This window comes from Bos taurus, chromosome 4, assembly GCF_002263795.3.
Source record: "Bos taurus isolate L1 Dominette 01449 registration number 42190680 breed Hereford chromosome 4, ARS-UCD2.0, whole genome shotgun sequence".
NCBI classification, from domain to species: Eukaryota; Metazoa; Chordata; class Mammalia; order Artiodactyla; family Bovidae; genus Bos; species Bos taurus.
The window spans coordinates 12,609,371-12,629,456 of record NC_037331.1 but is presented as its reverse complement, the minus strand read 5'-3'; the positions used below and the strand labels follow the sequence as shown (position 1 = coordinate 12,629,456).

Here is a 20,086-nt window from a genome sequence, read left to right as displayed (position 1 = left end):
TCAGCTCTTCTTCCAGACTTTTCTTAAGCTTGGTACCTGCATTCTCAAAGAGTTTCAGTTCAAAATTTAGGAATCTTGAACTTCCCTGGCAGTCCAGCGGGTAAGACTTTGCCTTCCAATGCAGGAGATATGGATTCCATCGTTAGTCAGGGAGCTGAGATCTCACAGGCTTTGAGGCCACAACACCAAAACATGAAGCAGAAGCAGTGTTGTAACAAATTCAATAAAGACTTTAAAAATCTTTAAAAAAAAAAATGAAGGAGCCATTTATTTTCCCCTCTCCCCTCACTGTTTCACGTGAGACCTGTTGGCCTCTCCTGGGCCCCCACATAGAGCTGATCTCATTTACTCCTTACTGCTTCAACTGCTTGTTCTGGCTCTGAGCCTTTAACTCTCCCTGATGATACTACTAGGGGGGAAAAAATCTAGCCAGATGCTGTTCTAGGAATGTATTCTTTCATTTTCTCACCTTTGCTCATGAAATTACCTCCAAAGATTTCTTCATTGCTGCTTGCTGAAATCAGTTGGAAATCCCTCTTCTACCCCTGAACTCTCATAGCACTCTGAAACTCCCATTCACTTGAGACACCTACCACATGCTTTATTTTAGAGCCAGCAGTGTCTTTCTCTCACAATCAGATTGTAAACCTCCTAGGGTCAAGGACTGTGAATTATTTCAGTATGCGACAGGACGACAGTATAGCTTATTGTGATATAAATGATCTCCAAGATAAGTTACTAATACATATATATACATACATATATATATATATATATAAAAGAGCCCTTTTGATTTTGGTTTTCTATCTTTATTTCCCCTCTCAATTTCTAAAACAAATAGAGAAACAGCCTGGCCCTTTATATATATATAAAAGAGCCCTTTTGATTTTGGTTTTCTATCTTTATTTGCCCTCTCAATTTCTAAAACAGAGAAACAGCCTGGCCCTTGCGCTCCCTAGTGTTAGATGAGGTGTGTATTGCGAGCTAGAAAGCAGAAGGAACTCAAGACAAAGCATTTCCTGACTTTGATATTTAAAAACCTGGACTCCTTCAAGGGATTCTGATGGAAACGGAAGGGGAATATGTGGTTGTGGTTGTTGTTGTTTTAAATAACAGGGGGCTTTGTCCCATTCTGGGGGAGAATCAAGACCTGTAAAGGAACGGCTACAATATACCTTTAGGGAGGCTGGATCCCTTACACTGTATGAGCATGAGCAAAGGTTGTATGTGTGTGCGCGCGCACAGTATGTATAATTGGCAAAAGTTTCTAAATTAAAGGGACCACATGAGCTTGGCAATGAATATTTCAGTGGTGACTAGTGTAGAATAAAGGCCATGTGGACTTCCCCAAAGTCCACAGCTTTGTTTATTAAGCTGTTTGCACAACCCTGGCAGAGAGACCCAATAATGACTCAGGCTGAACTTCCTACCAGTTTAGTGCAATGTGGGTTTGGGGTCAGATTTAATTTGATTAAAAAAATAAGGAAATGTAACATTCAATCATTTGTTTACTGCCTTGTGGAGTAATATTCATATTAATTATATATATATATATATATATATATATATCTCTCTCTCTCTCTCAAAAGAGTCTGCCAGTTAATTTAGACAGTAATTAGAGCATTGTTAAAGCATTGTTAAAGTCTAGCCCAACTCTCAGATTGTATGATTCAAATGGCTTGAGAAGTTAAAACTAGAGCAGAAGGGGCCTCCCTGGTGGCTCAGTGGTAAAGAATCCACCTGCCATTGCAGGAGACACGGGTTCTATCCCTGATCCAGGAAGATCCAACATGGTGCAGAGCAACTGAGCCTGTGTGCCAAAACTGCTGGGCCTGTGCACTAGAGCCCGGGAGCCACAACTCCTTAGGCCAGCGTGCCCCAGAGCCCATGTTCTGTGGCACTTCACAACAAGAGAAGCCACTGCAGTGAGAAGTATGTGCACTGCAGCAAGAGAGTAGTCCCTGCTCACAGCTAGAGAAAACCCTCGCAGCGACGAAGACCCAGCACAGCCAAAAAGAAATACAATTATTTCAAAAAACTAGAGCAGAAGAAAAAAACGCATGCACATCTCATGTCTATTGGCATATGTACATTCTATATTTACAGAACTGAACAAGTGGGAATGATCATGGGTCATTTGTCAATAGGACAATATTGCTATATATCTAAAAATAATACTACTACCTTATCAAAGGCCTAGTGTCTATGGCTCTCTGCTGAGTCCTTTGGAAACACTTTCCATCATCCTCATAAACACCCCGTAAGGTGGGTGCTGCCACCTGTGTTTGGAGATTAGGAAACTGACACCCAGAAGAATGAAGTTCCCTGCCCAGTGGTTCAGAACGAGAAGGGGCCAGGTCTACGTTAAGAGGCATGGTGGTTTTCTTCCATGCCTTTGTACTCTCTGTTGTGTAACACTGCCTTTCTTATCTACTGACAGCACATTTTTATTACAGAGTTTCAGGGAAGTATGGTGGCGGCAGAAAACAGAAAATCTGAGATGCAAAAAAGTGAAATATTAATCAATAGAGCTGACCAAGACCGGGCAAGTTGCACATTTAAACAAAGCTCACTAATGAGATGATACTCGTAAGACCCTCCTCTCTGAGAGTGAAAAGCTTTGTGAAAGAATGGAAAACCAAAGAATTGAAGGCAGAGGATAGTAGGCAGTAACAGAGCTGGGGAAAATTTCTGATTTGTGTTTTCTTCAAGACCTAGACTTTTCTGATTAATTTTATTGGTCGAGGGCTTGCCTGATGGCTCAGATGGTAAAGAGTCTGCCTACAATGCAAGAGACCTGGGTTCATTCCCTGGTTCAGGAAGATCCCCTGGAGAAGGGAGTGGCTACCCACTCCAGTATTCTTGCCTGGAGAACTCCATGGACATGGAATGCATGTGTGGACAGCGGAGCCTGGTGGGCTACAGTCCATGGGGTTGCAAAGAGTCAAACACGACTAAAACTTCCACTTTATTGGCAGAACCAACTTTTCCTCTTTTTGTTTTCCTTCCTCATTATTTATTTATTTATTTTGGCCACACTGGGTGGCATGTGGGAGCTTGGTTCCCCTCCCGGGGATCGAACCCAAGCTCCCTGAATTGGAAGAATTGGGTCATAACCACTGGACCACCAGGGAAGTTCCATTCTTTCCCCAGTATTCTTTCTAGGAAGAAAGCTTAAAAAGTGAAATAATTCTAACCTCCCAGAAATCATACCTCAAAGATCTTTTTTATATTAAATTCATCTTTTTTCCAAGGCTTTGAGGCTCAAAGATTGGCTTAACTGGGAAGTTATTTGGCTAATCAAAGTTGCCCTTGAAATAGGAACAGCTTTATTAGCTTGCCCTTGACAGAATTATCAAGTAGACAGACAGTCATTGTATATGGAGTCTTCCTATCTTCCTCTCCTTTCTTTTCCCCTCCTGTAGCTTCCTGTGTCTCCAAGATATGTTTCTACTCCATGGTAGTTTCCATTTGTTTTCTTAGCTGGCTATTTTCTTCCCTCGAAGATGTGAAATGACAATATTAATTGATAGTAATGTTTTGGCATGACTTTTTCTCAAGACGTCTATAGAGAACAATTGGAGGCCAGAGAAGTGAGGTTATGCCAAAAAATAGGGTGGACAGATTAAAAGGGAGTAGATACCTATTTGTAAGACTGGTTTTAGACTTAGCAGTGGGGTTTTAATGTTGTCTGTGCACAGGGTAATGAGTATATGGAGAAGACTCAGGGGAGGGTGTCCCAGAGGCTTTTACTCCCACAGGAGCCACTGTTGCTAAGATGCACCGGGCCATCATGCAGATGCAGTGCAGGTCGGGGAAAGGGATAAAGGAGGGTCAGGAATAATGTACAATCAGCTACTAATTCTTTTCCACATCTGAGTGCAAAGCACCAGCTTCCCTGTGCTGTGGACAGAGCAAGTAAAAAACAACAACAACAACAACAAAAAAAAAACAGCATAGCATCTCTGGAAAATGCCCACTCATGCTGCAGGTGAATTACTGAAGCAGGTTAGTGCTATCATGGGAGATGTGTGAAACGGTGTTTGGAAGATGAAAAGACTAAATCAGAAATTATACAACTCAGGACATCTTCTATTCAGAAATTAACACTCACTTGTCAATAACTTAACCTCAAACAAGACAAAGTTCAAAAACTAAAGCAGTTTCTCCTTTTTAGTCAGTCAACCAGCTTGTTGCTGAAAGCTTTTATAGTGAAAAGGCAGGTGTTATATTGGGTACAAGGACACGGTACTGAGTAAAACCAGGTCCTTGATCCAAGCAAGTTGCAGCCCAAATGTGGAAAATATCATGGTGGAGGTAGGCACAGGTGACCATATTAGTACACAAACTGGATGTTGGAGCCAAGAGAGGTTGAAAAAGCTGAGGGGACAGCATTCAAGTCATCTCTAAGGGCCTGTGATACTCAGTCAAGTGGAGGTGAGACTGGGTGTGGGAAACGTGTGTTGCCAAGAAGCAGGTAACAGCATGTGCTCAGGTATGCAGGTAAACAAGCCTGGCCTACCTCAGCACTGCTGACAGAGTGCTGCAGCACGCCTGGAAAAGACAGCGAAGGGTGGGAGCCCCAAGAATTGAGATCGGAGCCGAGAGGCATCGAACTGCGGATCTAGGTCAAGGAGTTTGAGAATTTTACTGCCAGCCCTACTGGCCCTTTGGAGGGTTTTAAGTAGGAGCATTACAGGGTCAAGTTTGCGATTTAAAAAGAATGGGTTGTAGGGGAGCAAAGTGGACCTACTAGGAAGTTATTACAGAAATCCAGGAGGGAGTTCCAGAGCTTGAAAGACTTGTGATCAGATGGTTTTAGGGAGTAAGGAAAAGGAAGACATCAAGGATAACTCCAAGGTTCCTACTTTGGGTCCTTGGGGGATGGAAATGTTATCCACTGAAATTGAAATATACAAAATGGAGCAGATTTAAGAGGGAAATTTCCAGATCGCTTTGATACATGTTGAACATGAGAAATGAAAAGGCCCGATAGAAATGTCCTATATACAGGAGACCTGGTTTGATCCCTGGGTTGGGAAGATCCTCTGGAGAAGGGAACAGCTACCCACTCCAGTATTCTGGCCTAGAGAATTCCATGGAGAAGTCCATGGGGTCGCAAATAGTCAGACACAGCGGAGTGACTTTCACTATACATGTATATACAGGTAAATACAGAGGTCTGGAAGTTGGGAGAAAGTTTTGGTCTTGATTTAGAGATTGGAGAGTTAAGAGTATGTGGGTGGAAGCTGACACCTTTGGACTAGAGTAAATTGATGCTCTGCTATGAGAAATAGCCAAGTGCGGGTAGAGGCTGGTGAGTATTTCCAGCCAGGATAGAGGCAGAAGGAGACTAGGGCAAAAGGAAGCCCAAAAGTGGTTTTTAGAGGAAAAAAGAGAGAGAAAAAGGTTTGTTCAAAAACTAACCCATCCAGGGGATTCCCTGATGGCTCAGTGGGAAAGAATCCGCCTGCCAATGCAGGAGACATGGGTTCCATCCCTGATCTGGGAAGATCTCACATGCTGCAGAGCAATTAAACCCGTGTGCCACAACCATTGAGCCTGTGCCCTAGCGCCCATGCTGTGCTACAGAGAAGCCACAGCAGGGAGAAGTCCATGCACTGCAACTAGAGAGCAGCCCCCGCTCACCACAACTAGAGAAAAGCCCATGCAGCAGTGAAGACCCAGCACAGCCAAAGTGAACCAAAAAACCTGACAATTAAAAAAAAACACATTAATAAATGAAATTTAAAAACTAATCCACCCATATTCAACATCATTTTTAAAACTGTTTTATTCAATTTGCTGGATTCTCCCCAAGTCTATTTTACTCCATGTAGGGCAGGGCATGCAAGCTCAGTCATGTCTGACTCTTTGCAATCCCATGGACTGTAGCCCGCCAGGATCCTCTGTCCAGGGGACTCTCCAGGCAAGAATACAGGAGTGGGTTGCCATTTCCTGCTCCAGGGGATCTTCTTGATACAGGGATCAAACTCACATCTCTTGCATCTCCTGCACTAGCAGGCCGATCCTTTACCACGGTGCCACCTGGGAAGCCCTATTCCATGTAGAAAAAGCAGTAAATCTTTCAGACCATGAAAACACCATATATTGGTAACTCTTGATTAACTGGAATGCTTAGAAAATGGAAAGCTGTGCTTAGTTTTCAGGTTCCTAGTTGGGGATTAGTTTTCATCTTCAGTATAATCAATAGGATTAAATCTTTTTCCATCCTCCAGTTTTCAGTGCCTATTGTTTATTACTCTGATTCAAATCTGCATTGTTTTTGGCTTTATTCCACTTTTCTTTCCCCCATTCTCCTTAGGAATCCATTACCTCAGGCAACCATTTTCCCATGCATTCTATTACTATAGCTGTGCAGCAAACTACCTCAAAACTTAGTGACTGAGAAGGACGGTAGTTATTTTGCTCATGAGTTTGTAGTTTTGGCCGGGCTCAGGGGAGGCAGCTCATCTCTATTCCCTTTGGATCAGCTAGGGCGTCTCAGGTCATCTGAGACACTTTCAGACCCCTCTGTACATGTGGCTTTGATACATCGTTTCAATCAGATTTGTAAATTACCATTTGCCATATTCCATAACCATTGCTTGCATCCTCAATGCAGCCTGCCTGGGAACACATCATATGTGGGTCTACCTCTTTGCTAGAAAACATGCAAATCTCCTTTTCATCCTGTTCTCAGTCATAACTTACTCATTATATGTTTCTTTCTATAGAAAAATGCCAATGACCATCTCTCAGTGAGAAAAGGATCTAAGTAAAATCTTCCAAATTCATTTATTTCCAACAGCTCATCCTAGGATTTATTGCTTTTTTAAAATTGGAGTTTAGTTGCTTTATGTTGTGTATGATCTGTTGCTTTTATAACAGAGAACAATTAATAATTTCCCAATATGATTAGAAAACAATAGATTTTTCAGGCCTCAACAAGTTATCAGTAACCTCAGATATGCAGATGACAACACCATTATGGCAGAAAGTGAAGAACTAAAGAGCCTCTTGATGAAAGTGAAAAAGGAGAATGAAAAAGTTGGCTTAAAGGTCAACATTCAGAAAACTAAGATCATGGCATCCAGTCCCATCACTTCATGGCAAATAGATGGGGAAACAGTGGAAACTGGCTGACTTTATTTTTCTGGGCTCCAAAATCACTGCAGATGGTGATTGCAGCCATGAAATTAAAAGATGCTTACTCCTTGGAAGGAAAGTTATGACCAACCTAGACAGCATATTAAAAAAGCAGAGACATTACTTTGGCAACAAAGGTCCATCTAGTCAAGGCTATGGTTTTTCCAGTGGTCATGTATGGATGTGAGAGTTGGACTATAAAGAAAGCTGAGCACCGAAGAATTGATGCTTTTGAACTGAGGGTGTTGGAGAAGACTCTTGAGAGTCCCTTGGACTGCAAGGAGATCCAACCAGTCCATCCTAAATTCGATCAGTCCTGGGTGTTCATTGGAAGGACTGATGTTGAAGCTGAAACTCCAATACTTCGCCACCTGATGCGAAGAGCTGACTCATTGGAAAAGACCCTGATGCTGGGCAAGTTTGAGGGCAGGAGGAGAAAGGGATGACAGAGGATGAGATGGTTGGATGGCATCACCGACTTGATGGACATGGGTTTGGGTGGACTCCGGGAGTTGGTGATGGACAAGGACACCTGGTGTGTTGCGGTTCATGGGGTTGCAAAGAGTTGGACATGACTGAGTGACTGAACTGAACTGAACAACAAGTTAGAGGAGAGAAATACTTGGCAGAGAAGTCTTTAAGTGACCTTCACAATGATGGCTTTCCAAATGTTATCACTTGGTCTATAGATCTGTCTTGTGTGGCAAGTAAAGCTGAATCTCTTAGGACATGCTCTAGGAGTTTTTATTTAAAGAATAAATCTAGAATATGAATTTATTTTATAGTTATTTTCTTTTTTCTCCTGAAAATGGACTTCTTAAAAAAAAGAAGAAGAAGAAGAATTTAGTATTTCAGGAACCTGGCTTGGGTTTTCCTGGAGACCTGGAGAGCAGCATGCTTGTAGGATTCCTGAAAGTTAATATTGTTTCCCAAGTAAATAGCTCAAAAAGTTAAGGTAGTTTCCAAAAGACGTTCAAAGTCTTGACTGTGTGTGAAATTACTTTTTAAGCCACCATTCATGCATCTTTCTGATCCTCAGCTTTTTTTTTTTTTTAATAGAAAATGGCTCTGAAGATATTGATATCCTTCCTAGTGGGCTGGCTTTCATCTCCAATGTGAGTATTTCCCATGCTCCTCAGATGTGCAAGTCAACAGCTGTATGGATAGAACATTAGTGTCACCAACTCAAGTGTCACCAACACAAGTGTCCCACTTGTGTGCAGACTAGTCAACTAAAAGCACCAAAATGGGATTCCAGAGGCTAAGTGAGGCAAGACAGAAGTGCCCAGGCTTGCCTACCCCATGGTGGGCAGTTATATACCCAGGGGAGTGCTGATAAGTGTATATTGAATTCCATTCACTTCCTAGATGAGGCTCCAGATTTTCTCTGTGGCTATCCATCCTCATCATTGCCCTACTGGCTGAGCCTCAGCTTCTGGAAGTCATCTTCTTACTAATCGGTATTCATCTCATCATGCCTGCCTGAGTTTGGAACTCAGTAAATGTTTGCAGAGTGAATGTTAGCCACGTTACTCAATTCATAACCGTCTTGCATTTCTTTGCATTTCCCAAGAGCATTTTCATTTTGGGTTCCTCAGCATTTAAAGAAAAGCTCTTTCAAAGAGGAGTAGGGAAAAACATGCATTTTATTTCCAGTACCACCTTCACAGGTTTGGGATGATTAGGAAGCTATGAGAAGGATTGAACTTCAACAAATTAAAATGTTATATTGTAAAAATATTGAAAATTATCATATACTTAGTTAAATCAGTTACAATTTGGAGTGGGACTTAGGATTTTGAAAAAAAAGTAGATATTAATTACATTTCCAATGTGAATTCTGATTGCTGGAATTGCATGTTCTAATATTCCATTTGGGCCAATAAAATACTATCAAATAACACATTTTAAAAATCTATGTCTTTTTGGCCAAAAGGGGGGCCTATAAAATATTCCTTAATGGTCCCAATTTCTAAATTCTTCAGTATAGTCAGGGTCTATAGTCAATATGCATTTTAAATTGCTGCTGGTGTGCTATATGTTAGGGTAGGTGGGTGGGAAGGATTTTATGTCTTTCGTTTTCCTCCAAAAACGAAAGCTGTGTAGAAAAGCTTTTTCTTTGTTGATTTAAACTACCTACCGTCAATTTAGATTTTCAATGTGATGCCCAACAGACCTTTAAAAACAATTATTTTATGGCTAGGAGATATGTAGTTCCTACTGTATGTTTCTTTTCTATTAATATTTTCACTAGAGGTAAGCGTACTGAATTCTTGTTATTCAGCAAGTAGAGATTGTCATCACAAATAATTCTATGAGAAACGTTAGCTTTTTTTGCAAAATAACAAACAACTCATTCTTATAGGATAAGGATAATGTTCTTTGCTTATTTTTAATCTTGCTGTACTGCAATAAATTCAAGTCCTTGTTCTTCTTGGTCACCTCCTACTGCCCTTTCCTGCCATCCTAGAACATGTTTGGAAGCTGCTGATTTAGGGAGTAATTGTGTGTGATAGATATTTTTAGTCTATTTAGAGGTGCCAAGCAGGCTATTTGCTTCCTTACCTTGGGACTTGAAGGTAAGGTTTTTTTGCCAGCAAGATTACTCCCTTCCTCACATGTTGCCATCTAACTCCTTGTTCCCTATGAGGGCTCACTGTAGTGGAACTTTAATTCCTCAGGAATATCCCTAACACTCTGTTTCTGGGCAAGGTGGCTCTTCTGTGCCCCCATAGTTTCCCTGTGGGTAGTGTCTTAGATGCCTCCCCCTATGTGATGGGCTTGCTTGGTGCTGCCTCCCTGGATTTCAGTCCTTCTGAGACAGGACTTGGAGTGTCTGTTGGTTGTCAGCAGGTTGCCATGCTGCACCTGCCACAGTGTCTGGCATACATAGGTGCTTGGCTGCTTACTGAATGTGTGTGCTGGTGAATGAGGGCAGTGGAGGAGTTCAATGCTTGTCCACATGTACCTGTAGTCTGTTGGTGGAAATAAGATGCCTGCACACCCAGGTCATTTTTGCCATTTTCAGGGGGGAATGGTATCAAAATAATTGCAATCCATGCCAAAATTCTTACCTAACTGCTTTAAACAGAAAACCAAGCATATGCAAAGAGTTTCATTCATCTCTGCCGTGCTCCACCCTTATTTCCCAATCAGATCATTTCCATTTCCAGAGCACCTGATCCTTCTACCAGTTGGCAGTGCCCTCACATTCCTCCAAGCTCCCACGGTACTTGCTGTGGGGTTCTTTCTTGAGCGATATAATATTATCTACTGTTAAACCTTTCTTAATGGTGTGGGGAAAAGTTGTACATCACTGTACAACTACTGATCTGAGTGATTAGGCATTTCACTTCTCGGGGCTTAATTTTCCTTATGTGAAAAGAGAAGATTTACCTCAAGTGAAAATGGGAAGAACTGGGTGTCTCTGACATCTTTCCCCGAATGTCACCACTATTTGTGCCACTGGACTTAGTGACAAATTGACTATGAAGGAAAGAGATTTGGAGTCTCAATTGTATGGCCTGATATTGGGGAGAGCAGTGATTCCCTTAACAGAGAATAGATACAAATGAGAGCAAGTATTTGAGGAGAGATGATTTTGATTTTGATCATTTGATTTTGAACTGCCTTTAGGAAGAAGTTGGGATGCAAGCTAGGGCTCCATAGAGAGGTTCCAGGAAAATGTGCATATTTGATAATTACTAATGTAGAAGAAATACCTGAAACCTTATGAATGAGCTCTGCAAGGGAAGAGTGCAGAATGAGAAGGGAGGGATGGAGGAGGACAGAGGGAGGGAAGGGCAGGAAAAGAAGCAGTAATTCTATGTGGAAATTCTACTTTTGATTTTTTGATAAGAAATAAAAGTTCTACCATAGTGTCAAATGCCAAGAGATACAGACAAGGAGATATGGAAGGATTATTGAGACATTTTGGAGGCCGTTGATATGATCTTTATAGAGGTATTTCTACAAACCGGTAGAATATGGATTCCAGAGAATTAACAGTTGGAGCAATTCAAACCAAGGCAACAAGGTCAAGTGATGTTTCTAAAAAATTTGACAGTGAAGGAAGGTGAGAAAAATGCCTGTTTGAAGTAGTAAAGTTGGAAAATATTTATTTCAGGGAAAGAGAAATGAGCAATTTTTCAGGTAAAAGAAGGGGACATTGGTGACGAATGAGTGGTGAATTCTAAAGACAGACCCCAGAGATCAGGGAATTAACTAAGAACAGAAGGATATTCTTTCCTTAGAAAAGAGAGAGAAAGGATGAGAATGGATAAAACTGAAGAATAAACTGAGGTAGAAAGAAGGGAATGAGGAAATTCATGTTGAATGGCATGGATTTTTTTTCAGTGAAAAAGGAGGTAAAGTCATCCACTGAGAATACAGAAAGATGGTGTGGTCTATAAATCCAGAAGAGATACTTAGAGATACACAGTAGTTTACATATTAGAATAAACACAAATATTGATAAAGAATATTAAATGTCTGGTTGAAGTTGAGATGATAACTTCGTAGTGTTTTTCAACCTGATTTTAGACTGCTGCTGCTGCTGCTGCTGCTAAGTCGTTTCAGTCATGTCTGACTCTGTGTGACCCCATATACAGCAGCCCACCAGGCTCCCCCATTCCTGGGATTCTCCAGGCAAGAACACTGGAGTGGGTTGCCATTTTCTTCTCCAATGCATGAAAGTGAAAAGTGAAACTGAAGTCTCTCAGTCATGTCCAAATCTTAGAGACCCCATGGACTGCAGTCTACCAGGCTCCTCCGTCCATGGGATTTTACAAGAGCCCTATATAAAAGTTAGAACAGGGCAAAGAGATTTGATAGAGAATTTGATAAGGAAGCAGTGAGCAAAGAGTGAGTCTTTCTTAGAAGACAGGTTCTTAACTGATGATGGCAAGATTCGAGGTCTGGAAGCAGAAGTGCATAGCTCAGGGCTGTTAAAAGACACTTATTCTTTGGAAGAAAATCTGACAAACCTAGACAGTGTATTAAAAAGCAGAGACATCATTTTGCCAAAAAAGGTGTGCATAGTCAAAGCTATGGTTTTTCCAGTAGTCATGTATGGATGTGAGAGTTGGACCATAAAGAAGGCTGAGCACCAAAGAATTGATGCTTTTAAACTGTGGTGCTAGAGAAGACTCTTGAGAGTCCCTTGGACTGCAAGGAGATCAAACCAGTCAATCCTAAAGGAAATCAACCCTGAATGTTCATTGAAAGAACTGATGCTGAGCTGAAGCTCCAATACTTTGGCCACCTGCTGAGAAGAGCTGACTCAGTGGAAAAGACCCTGATGCTGGGAAAGATTAAGGGCAGGAGAAGGGCATGACAGAAGATGAGATGACTATATGACATCATCGACTCAATGGACAAGAGTTTGAGCAAAGTCCTGGAGATAGCAAAGGACAGGGAAGCCAGGCCTGCTGCAGCCATGGGGTTGCAAAGAGTCAGACATGACTTAGCAACTGAACAACAACAACAGGGGCATGCTGATCTGTCCTCTAGGTGTGGTCACTTAAGGAGGATGAATGATAGAGGGAATAGCCCTTCCACCGATGGGCTTCAGTGGCTGGTATTATCTGAGGAAAGCCAGGTTTCTCATAAGACTTAAGCATAGAAGGACTATTCTAAGAAAAGTTTGAAGATATAGGCAGAGTTATTTGCTGTAGTCCATGGGGTCACAGAGTTGGACACAACTGAGTGACTCAACAACAACAAATTTGGAACTGAAGACCTACTCTCCCAGAGATCAGGGGTGAAGCAATGGAAAGGCCAAGAATAGTATGAGTGTGTGTGTGTGTGTGTGTGTGTGTGTGTGTAAGAGAGGGAGGGAGGAAGGGGAGAGAGAGTGCAAGGGAGAAGTTAGAGTAGAAAGAAAGAGAAAGAAGGAAAGAATTTAAACTGGGTATAAGTAGACATGAGTGTACAAGAAAATATACAAGGTTGTTGATGTTTACATACATCAGAGTGATAGAGGAAGGATACAAGGAGGAAGTAGGCTGAGTTTTATAATTAGTATAGAATAAACCAATCCTAAGTTTTGACACAGTGACCTTGGATGCAGCAAAGGTCCAGTACATTCAGGACACCTATTATTGGTTGATAAATACCTGGTCCTTCCAGTAGAAACAGCCACTGTACAAGTTACTGGAATGAACGTTTTACAGTATTTGGAGAAAAGGATTCACATTCAAATCTTTGGACCAATCTGTAGGAACCAAACAGGTCAGAAATAGTCAACTCAATGAAACTGGTTCTCCTATTAATTCTTAGCTGATCCTACCTTTGTCATTACATAATATAACAATGCAGGGTGTAACAATGCTCTCACCCTACATTGTTATATTATATAATGGCAAAGAGTAGGATCAGCTAAGAATTAATAGGAGAACCAGTTTCATGGCCACCTGATGCAAAGAGCTGACTCATTTGAAAAGACCCTGATGCTGGGAAAGATTGAGGGCAGGAGGAGAAGGGGACGACAGAGGATGAGATGGTTGGATGGCACCACCAACTCGATGGACATGGATTTGGGTGGACTCCAGGAGTTGGTGATGGACAGGAAGGCCTGGAGTGCTGCAGTTCATGGGGTCACAAAGAGTCGGACACGACTGAGCAACTGAACTGAACTGAACTGAGGGTGGGAGCAGTGCAATGAAACCATACACCCTAGGACTAGAAAGAACCTCAGTAATTAAATATTTTAACTTCCACATTTTATAAATAAGTAACCTGTAGCTTAGGCAGGTTAAGGGACTCAAACAAAGTTATTCAGCTTAGTCTCTTATATTATGCTCTTTGGCTTAACCTCCTCTCTCTATATATTAAAAACTGAAGATAGGTTCTTCCCATATTCCCATTCCCAATGGCTTGGATGACACTGGTAATCCTTCAAATCAGATAATGGCAACACCTGACAGTGTAAAAAAATCCCAGAAATCTATAAAAGAAATGTAGAGCTTTGAACATTTTTGTTTCTCTGTTTCTTAAAGGGATTAAAATATCCAGGCATGCCAGACCTTGCACCAGATGAGCCAGGACGAATCTTCTTGATGGATTTAAATGAGCAAAACCCTAGGGTCCAGGAATTAAACATCAGTGATGGTTTTGACAAAGCATCCTTTAATCCACATGGAATGAGTACTTTCATTGACAAAGGTAAAACCTGAATGCTTAAGAATAAGGGGAAATGAGGGAAATACCAAACCACTCATCCTCAAACTACCCAGCATGTATGTCAAAGGAGGGAAGATGCTATTTTACCATAAAGGTATATATTTGTGAGATAATAAATGTATATCAAAACACTTTTTTAATTGCATGAAAGAGGGGAAGATTAGATTGTGGTCAAACTCTCTTTCTCCTATTCCCTTTTCATCTCACCATCAAAACCAGTCTGAATGTTGTTCTCAGAAATCTAACATATAAATTAAAGACCCTTTGAAAATAATCATGTGACATCATGCTGCTGCTGCTGCTGCTGCTGCTAAGTCTCTTCAGTCGTGTCCGACTCTGTGTGACCCTACAGACGGCAGCCCACTAGGCTCCCCGGTCCCTGGGATTCTCCAGGCAAGAACACTGGAGTGGGTTGCCATTTCCTTCTCCAATGCATGAAAGTGAAAAGTGAAAGCGAAGATGTGACATTATAAAACAACATAAAAGAAAACAATGGATGAATTAGACATGATCAAAAATAAAATCTTCAGAAGATACAACCAGTATACCACGGGTAACTCTGCTCAAGGTTGTGTGGCAGCCTGGATGGGACAGAGTTTGGTGGATAATGGATACATGTATGTGTGTGGCTGAGTCCATTTGCTGTTCACTTTAAACTATCACAACATTGTTAATTGGCTATGCTCTAAGAAAAAGTAAAAAGTTTATTAAAAAATAATAAAATACCAGGTCATACACTTCTATTAAGATGAACTAAATAAAGAAAAAAACACCACCAAGGAAGTGAGATGGAATATTATTTGGCAATAAAAATAAATGAAGTACTGATGAACACCGTAAGCATTACCCTAAGTGAAAGAACTCAGTCACTAAATGCCACATGCTGTATGATTCCACTTATATTAAATGTTCAGAACAGGTACATTTATAGAGACAAAAAGTAGATTCATGGTTGGCAGGGACTCAGGAGAGTGGGGAATGGGGTGTGACAGCCAATGGATATGGGGTTTCTTTGGGGGAGTGATGAAAATATTCTGGAACTAGATAGTGGCTATGGCTAGACAACTCTGTGAATACATTAAAAACACTAAACTGTGCATTTTCAAAGTGTGAGTTTAATGGCAAATGAATTATATCTCAAAAAAGCTGTCACAGAAAACTGAGCATAATTATGAATACACTATATATATGCTTTAAAATATTATTTTTCTTTATAGTGTATAAGTCCAGACTAACAATTTTTAAATATTTGTGTGTCTACAGAAGAATGAAACCTCTCTAGTAGTAATGACATGAAAAGGAGGAGAAATGAAAGTGTTGCAAATCAAAATTTTTGAATGAATGGTGTTTTAATTTTTCCAATTACATACTGGAGTTACAATGCATTGTTAAATATAAATTTGCTAGAGTAATTTCAGTGAGCAAAAAAATTATTAATAATTATCTCAGTCCATTTATCCAATTGATCTGTTTCATTCCTTTCATCTGAACCAATAGAGACTTGCTAATTTTTAAATAAATGGGTACCTTTTAAATAGCTCAAAGCTATTTTTGTTATCGTTCAGTCACTCAGTCATGTCCAACTCTTTGCGACCCCATCGACTGCAGCATACCAGGCTTCCCTGTTCTTTACCATCTCCTGGAGCTTGCTCAAACTCATGTCTATTGAGTCAGTGATGCCATCCAACCACCTCATCCTCTGTCGTCCCCTTCTCCTCTTGCCTTCAATCTTCCTGTGCATCAGGGTCTTTTACTAAGCTAAATATTCCCCCTGAAATCTATAATAATATATGATGTGTATTTGCTTAGCAAGCTCTTCTTTAAAAGATAATTGTACCTAACAGTTTTATATTGTTCTTCAGTTCATAAAGTACTTTCATATATAATTTATTCCTCAAAATAAAACACTGGGCCCAACCTTGACTCTTCTGCTCTCCCTGCCCCATTCAGTTGACTATTTACAATGTTCTGTCCAATCCACCCCTCACAGAACTCTCCAAGCTGCTCACCTCTCCCTATCCTTCCTGCACCATCCCAGTCCAGATCCCCAGCATGTCTTTCCTAGATTCTGCAGTGGCCCCTGATGGTACTTGCCCTCTTATATCACTTCAAATCATTTTATAAGCAAGTAGTTATTTTCTGTGCAAATGTGGTCATGTCACTCCCTTCTAAAAATTCATCATATGATTCCCATCACTTTCAGAAGTGAAAGTTTTTTTTTTTTTTTTTTTTTAAGCTAGGACCATTTACTGATTAATCCTCAGGCATATAATCAGGTTTTCAGAAGTTGAGTGTATTATTATTAACATCTTATTTTATTCGTTAGTGACCTCCCTTAATTATGTATTTAATTCACAAGGCCAAAACATTATACATAAATTGGCATGCATGAGAAGATAGAGAACAAAAGTCTTCTCACCAGGCATCTCTTAAATGAAAAAAAGGTCTTAAGAAGGGGGTAAAGCCAGGGCAGCACATATATTTTTCATGCTGTAACCAGCAAGAGTGTCTTGTTGAAGGGCGATGTGGGGACTAAATCCTACTTGTCCCCTGTCAAGTCCCTGGAACAGAGTTGGGTCAGACCAAAAGAAAGGTTCATCTGTGAGGGAGCACTTTTCCTTAATTCAGATAAAGCTGCCCATGTGTTTCAGGGGCCCTGAGGATAAGCCCCACATCTCAGAGCTCCAGCTTCCAGCTTGCTCTACTGCGTAACTGGAAACCCCAAGAAGGGAACTGAGGAGATGAATGCAGATCCAGTCCTGAGTGGAAGCATGGGCCCAGGTTTTTTCAAACTCTGGAGCTCATCTGATTTAGAGCTCCTGGTAAGTTAGAAAAGACTACTCTGACAAGCCAGAGTACCTTAATCTGGTTCACTTCACAGCAGTTCACATTCCAGTATGAGAACAGACAGGTGAACATTCCTGAAGCTGGTTATAACCTAGAACTGGCTAATCTATCTTCTCCTACACTCATATTTACATTTCACATCCGTTGGGTTCACAAATAAATACCGTTTCTGCAACCTCAGGTAGGGTGACTTGTGTTAGAGGTTCATTCTCCAACTGGGAGGTGTTTGATATGTTTACTCAGGCCTGATACCTCTTGAATGTGTGTTGCAATGTAGGCTTTTCTCATAGAAAAGAATTCTCGGGAAAGCTTCATTTGCCTGTACCCACTTCTGTTTGTTGAAGGGCCACTTGGGGAAACCACATCTATGTTTATGCACCATGGTAGCTCTGCGGCTTCCTGTTAGAGAGGATGTGCAGGTGAGGTTGAAGGGAGCATTGCAGAAATATCTGGGCTTGACTTTGCCATTGGGTGTTGGTAAAATTGCTCATAAGTCATTAACCTACTGAGTGTCAGTTTCTTCAATAAAACGGGGATTCTGGCATTTGTTTGACTTACATCAGATGGGTTGTGGGGATCAGATACAAGATGTGTATAAGAAAAATCCTTGGACATAATCAAGTTCTATACTATGTCTAAAATAGTTGAAATAGAAGCCAACTTCTTGGAAATTATGCCTTTTTTCCAATTTAGACCAAACTGTATATCTTTATGTTGTGAATCATCCCCACATGGACTCCACCGTGGAGATATTTAAATTTGAAGAACAACAACGTTCTTTGGTATACCTGAAAACTATAAAACACGAACTTCTCAAAAGGTATGGAATTATTTTGCACTTCTATTTATTTTGCGCCTCTGCTGTGTGCTTTGTTTTCTTAGTTCAGCAGGCTGTCTTATTATTATTTTTTTTTTTATTTTTTTGGAGGCTAATTACTTTACAATATTGTATTGGTTTTGTCATACATTGACATGAATCCACCACAGGTGTACATGTATTCCCCATCCTGAATGCCCCTCCCACCTCCCTCCCCATCCCATCCCTCTGGGTCATCCCAGTGCACCAGCCCCGAGCACCCTGTATCATGCATGGAACCTGGACTGGTGATCCGTTTCACATATGATAATATACATGTTTCAATGGCATTCTCCCAAATCATCCCACCCTTGCCCTCTCCCAAGAGTCCAAAAGACTGTTCTACACATCTATGTCTCTTTTGCTATCTCTCATACAGGGTTATCATTACCATCTTTCTAAATTCCATATATATGCGTTAGTATACTGTATTGGTGTTTTCCTTTCTGGCTTACTTCACTCTGTATAATAGGCTCCAGTTTCATCCACCCCAATAGAACCGATTCAAATGTATTCTTTTTAATAGCTGAGTAATATTCCGTTGTGTATATGTACCACAGCTTTCTTATCCATTCGTCTGCTGATGGACATCTAGGTTGCTTCCATGTCCTGGCTATTATAAACAGTGCTGCGATGAACACTGGGGTACACATGTATCTTTCGATTCTGGTTTCCTTGGTATGTATGCCCAGCAGTGGGATTGCTGGGTCATCAGATCAGATCAGTCACTCAGTCATGTCCGACTCTTTGCAACACCATGAATCGCAGCATGCCAGGCCTCCCTGTCCATCACCAACTCCCAGAGTTCACTCAGACTCACGTCCATCGAGTCAGTGATGCCATCCAGCCATCTCCTCCTCTGTTGCCCCCTTCTCCTCCTGCCCCCAATCTCTCCCAGCATCAGAGTCTTTTCCAATGAGTCAACTCTTCGCATGAGGTGGCCAAAGTACTGGAGTTTCAGCTTTAGCATCATTCCTTCCAAAGAAATCTCAGGGCTGATCTCCTTCAGAATGGACTGGTTGGATCTCCTTGCAGTCCAAGGGACTCTCAAGAGTCTTCAACACCACAGTTCAAAAGCATCAATTCTTCAGCGCTCAGCCTTCTTCACAGTCTAACTCTCACATCCATACATGACCACAGGAAAAACCATAGCCTTGACTAGACGAACCTTTGTTGGCAAAGTAATGTCTCTGCTTTTCAATATGCTATCTAGGTTGGTCATAACTTTTCTTCCAAGGAGTAAGCGTCTTTTAATTTCATGGCTGCAGTCACCATCTGTAGTGATTTTGGAGCCCAGAAAAATAAAGTCTGACACTGTTTCCACTGTTTCTCCATCTATTTCCCATGAAGTAGTGGGACCGGATGCCATGATCTTTGTTTTCTGAATGTTGAGCTTTAAGCCAACTTTTTCACTCTCCACTTTCACTTTCATCAAGAGGCTTTTGAGTTCCTCTTCACTTTCTGCCATAAGGGTGGTGTCATCTGCATATCTGAGGTTATTGATATTTCTCCCGGCAATCTTGATTCCAGCTTGTGTTTCTTCCAGTCCAGCGTTTCTCATGATGTACTCTGCATAGAAGTTAAATAAACAGGGTGACATATGGCAGTTCTATTTCCAGTTTTTTAAGGAATCTCCACACTGTACTCCATGGTGGCTGTACTAGTTTACAGTCCCACCCACAGTGTAAGAGGGTTCCCTTTTTTCCACACCCTCTCCAGCATTTATTGCTTGTAAACTTTTGGAGAGCAGCCATTCTGACTGGCATGAAATGGTACCTCATTATGGTTTTGATTTGCATTTCTCTAATAATGAATGATATTGAGCATCTTTTCATGTGTTTGTTAGCCATCTGTATGTCTTCTTTGGAGAAATGTTTAGTTCTTTGGACCGTTTTTTGATTGGGTCATTTATTTTTCTGGAATTGAGCTGCAGGAGTTGCTTGTATATTTTTGAGATTAATTCTTTGTCAGTTGCTTTGTTTGCTATTATTTTCTCCCATTCTGAAGGCTGTCTTTTCACCTTGCTTATAGTTTCCTTTGTTGTGCAGAAGC

At 41.0% G+C, this 20,086-nt stretch overlaps 1 protein-coding gene across 1 annotated transcript in view; it reads left to right on the top strand.

Annotated features, from left to right (window-relative positions):
- Positions 1-20,086, top strand: part of PON3 (paraoxonase 3) — a 37,516-nt gene that overhangs the window by 1,965 nt on the left and 15,465 nt on the right. The window contains exons 3-5 of the mRNA NM_001075479.1: positions 8,209-8,264; positions 14,148-14,313; positions 17,872-17,998. Of these exons, the coding sequence (NP_001068947.1) occupies positions 8,209-8,264; positions 14,148-14,313; positions 17,872-17,998 (349 nt within the window). The remainder of the gene's footprint in view (positions 1-8,208; positions 8,265-14,147; positions 14,314-17,871; positions 17,999-20,086) is intronic.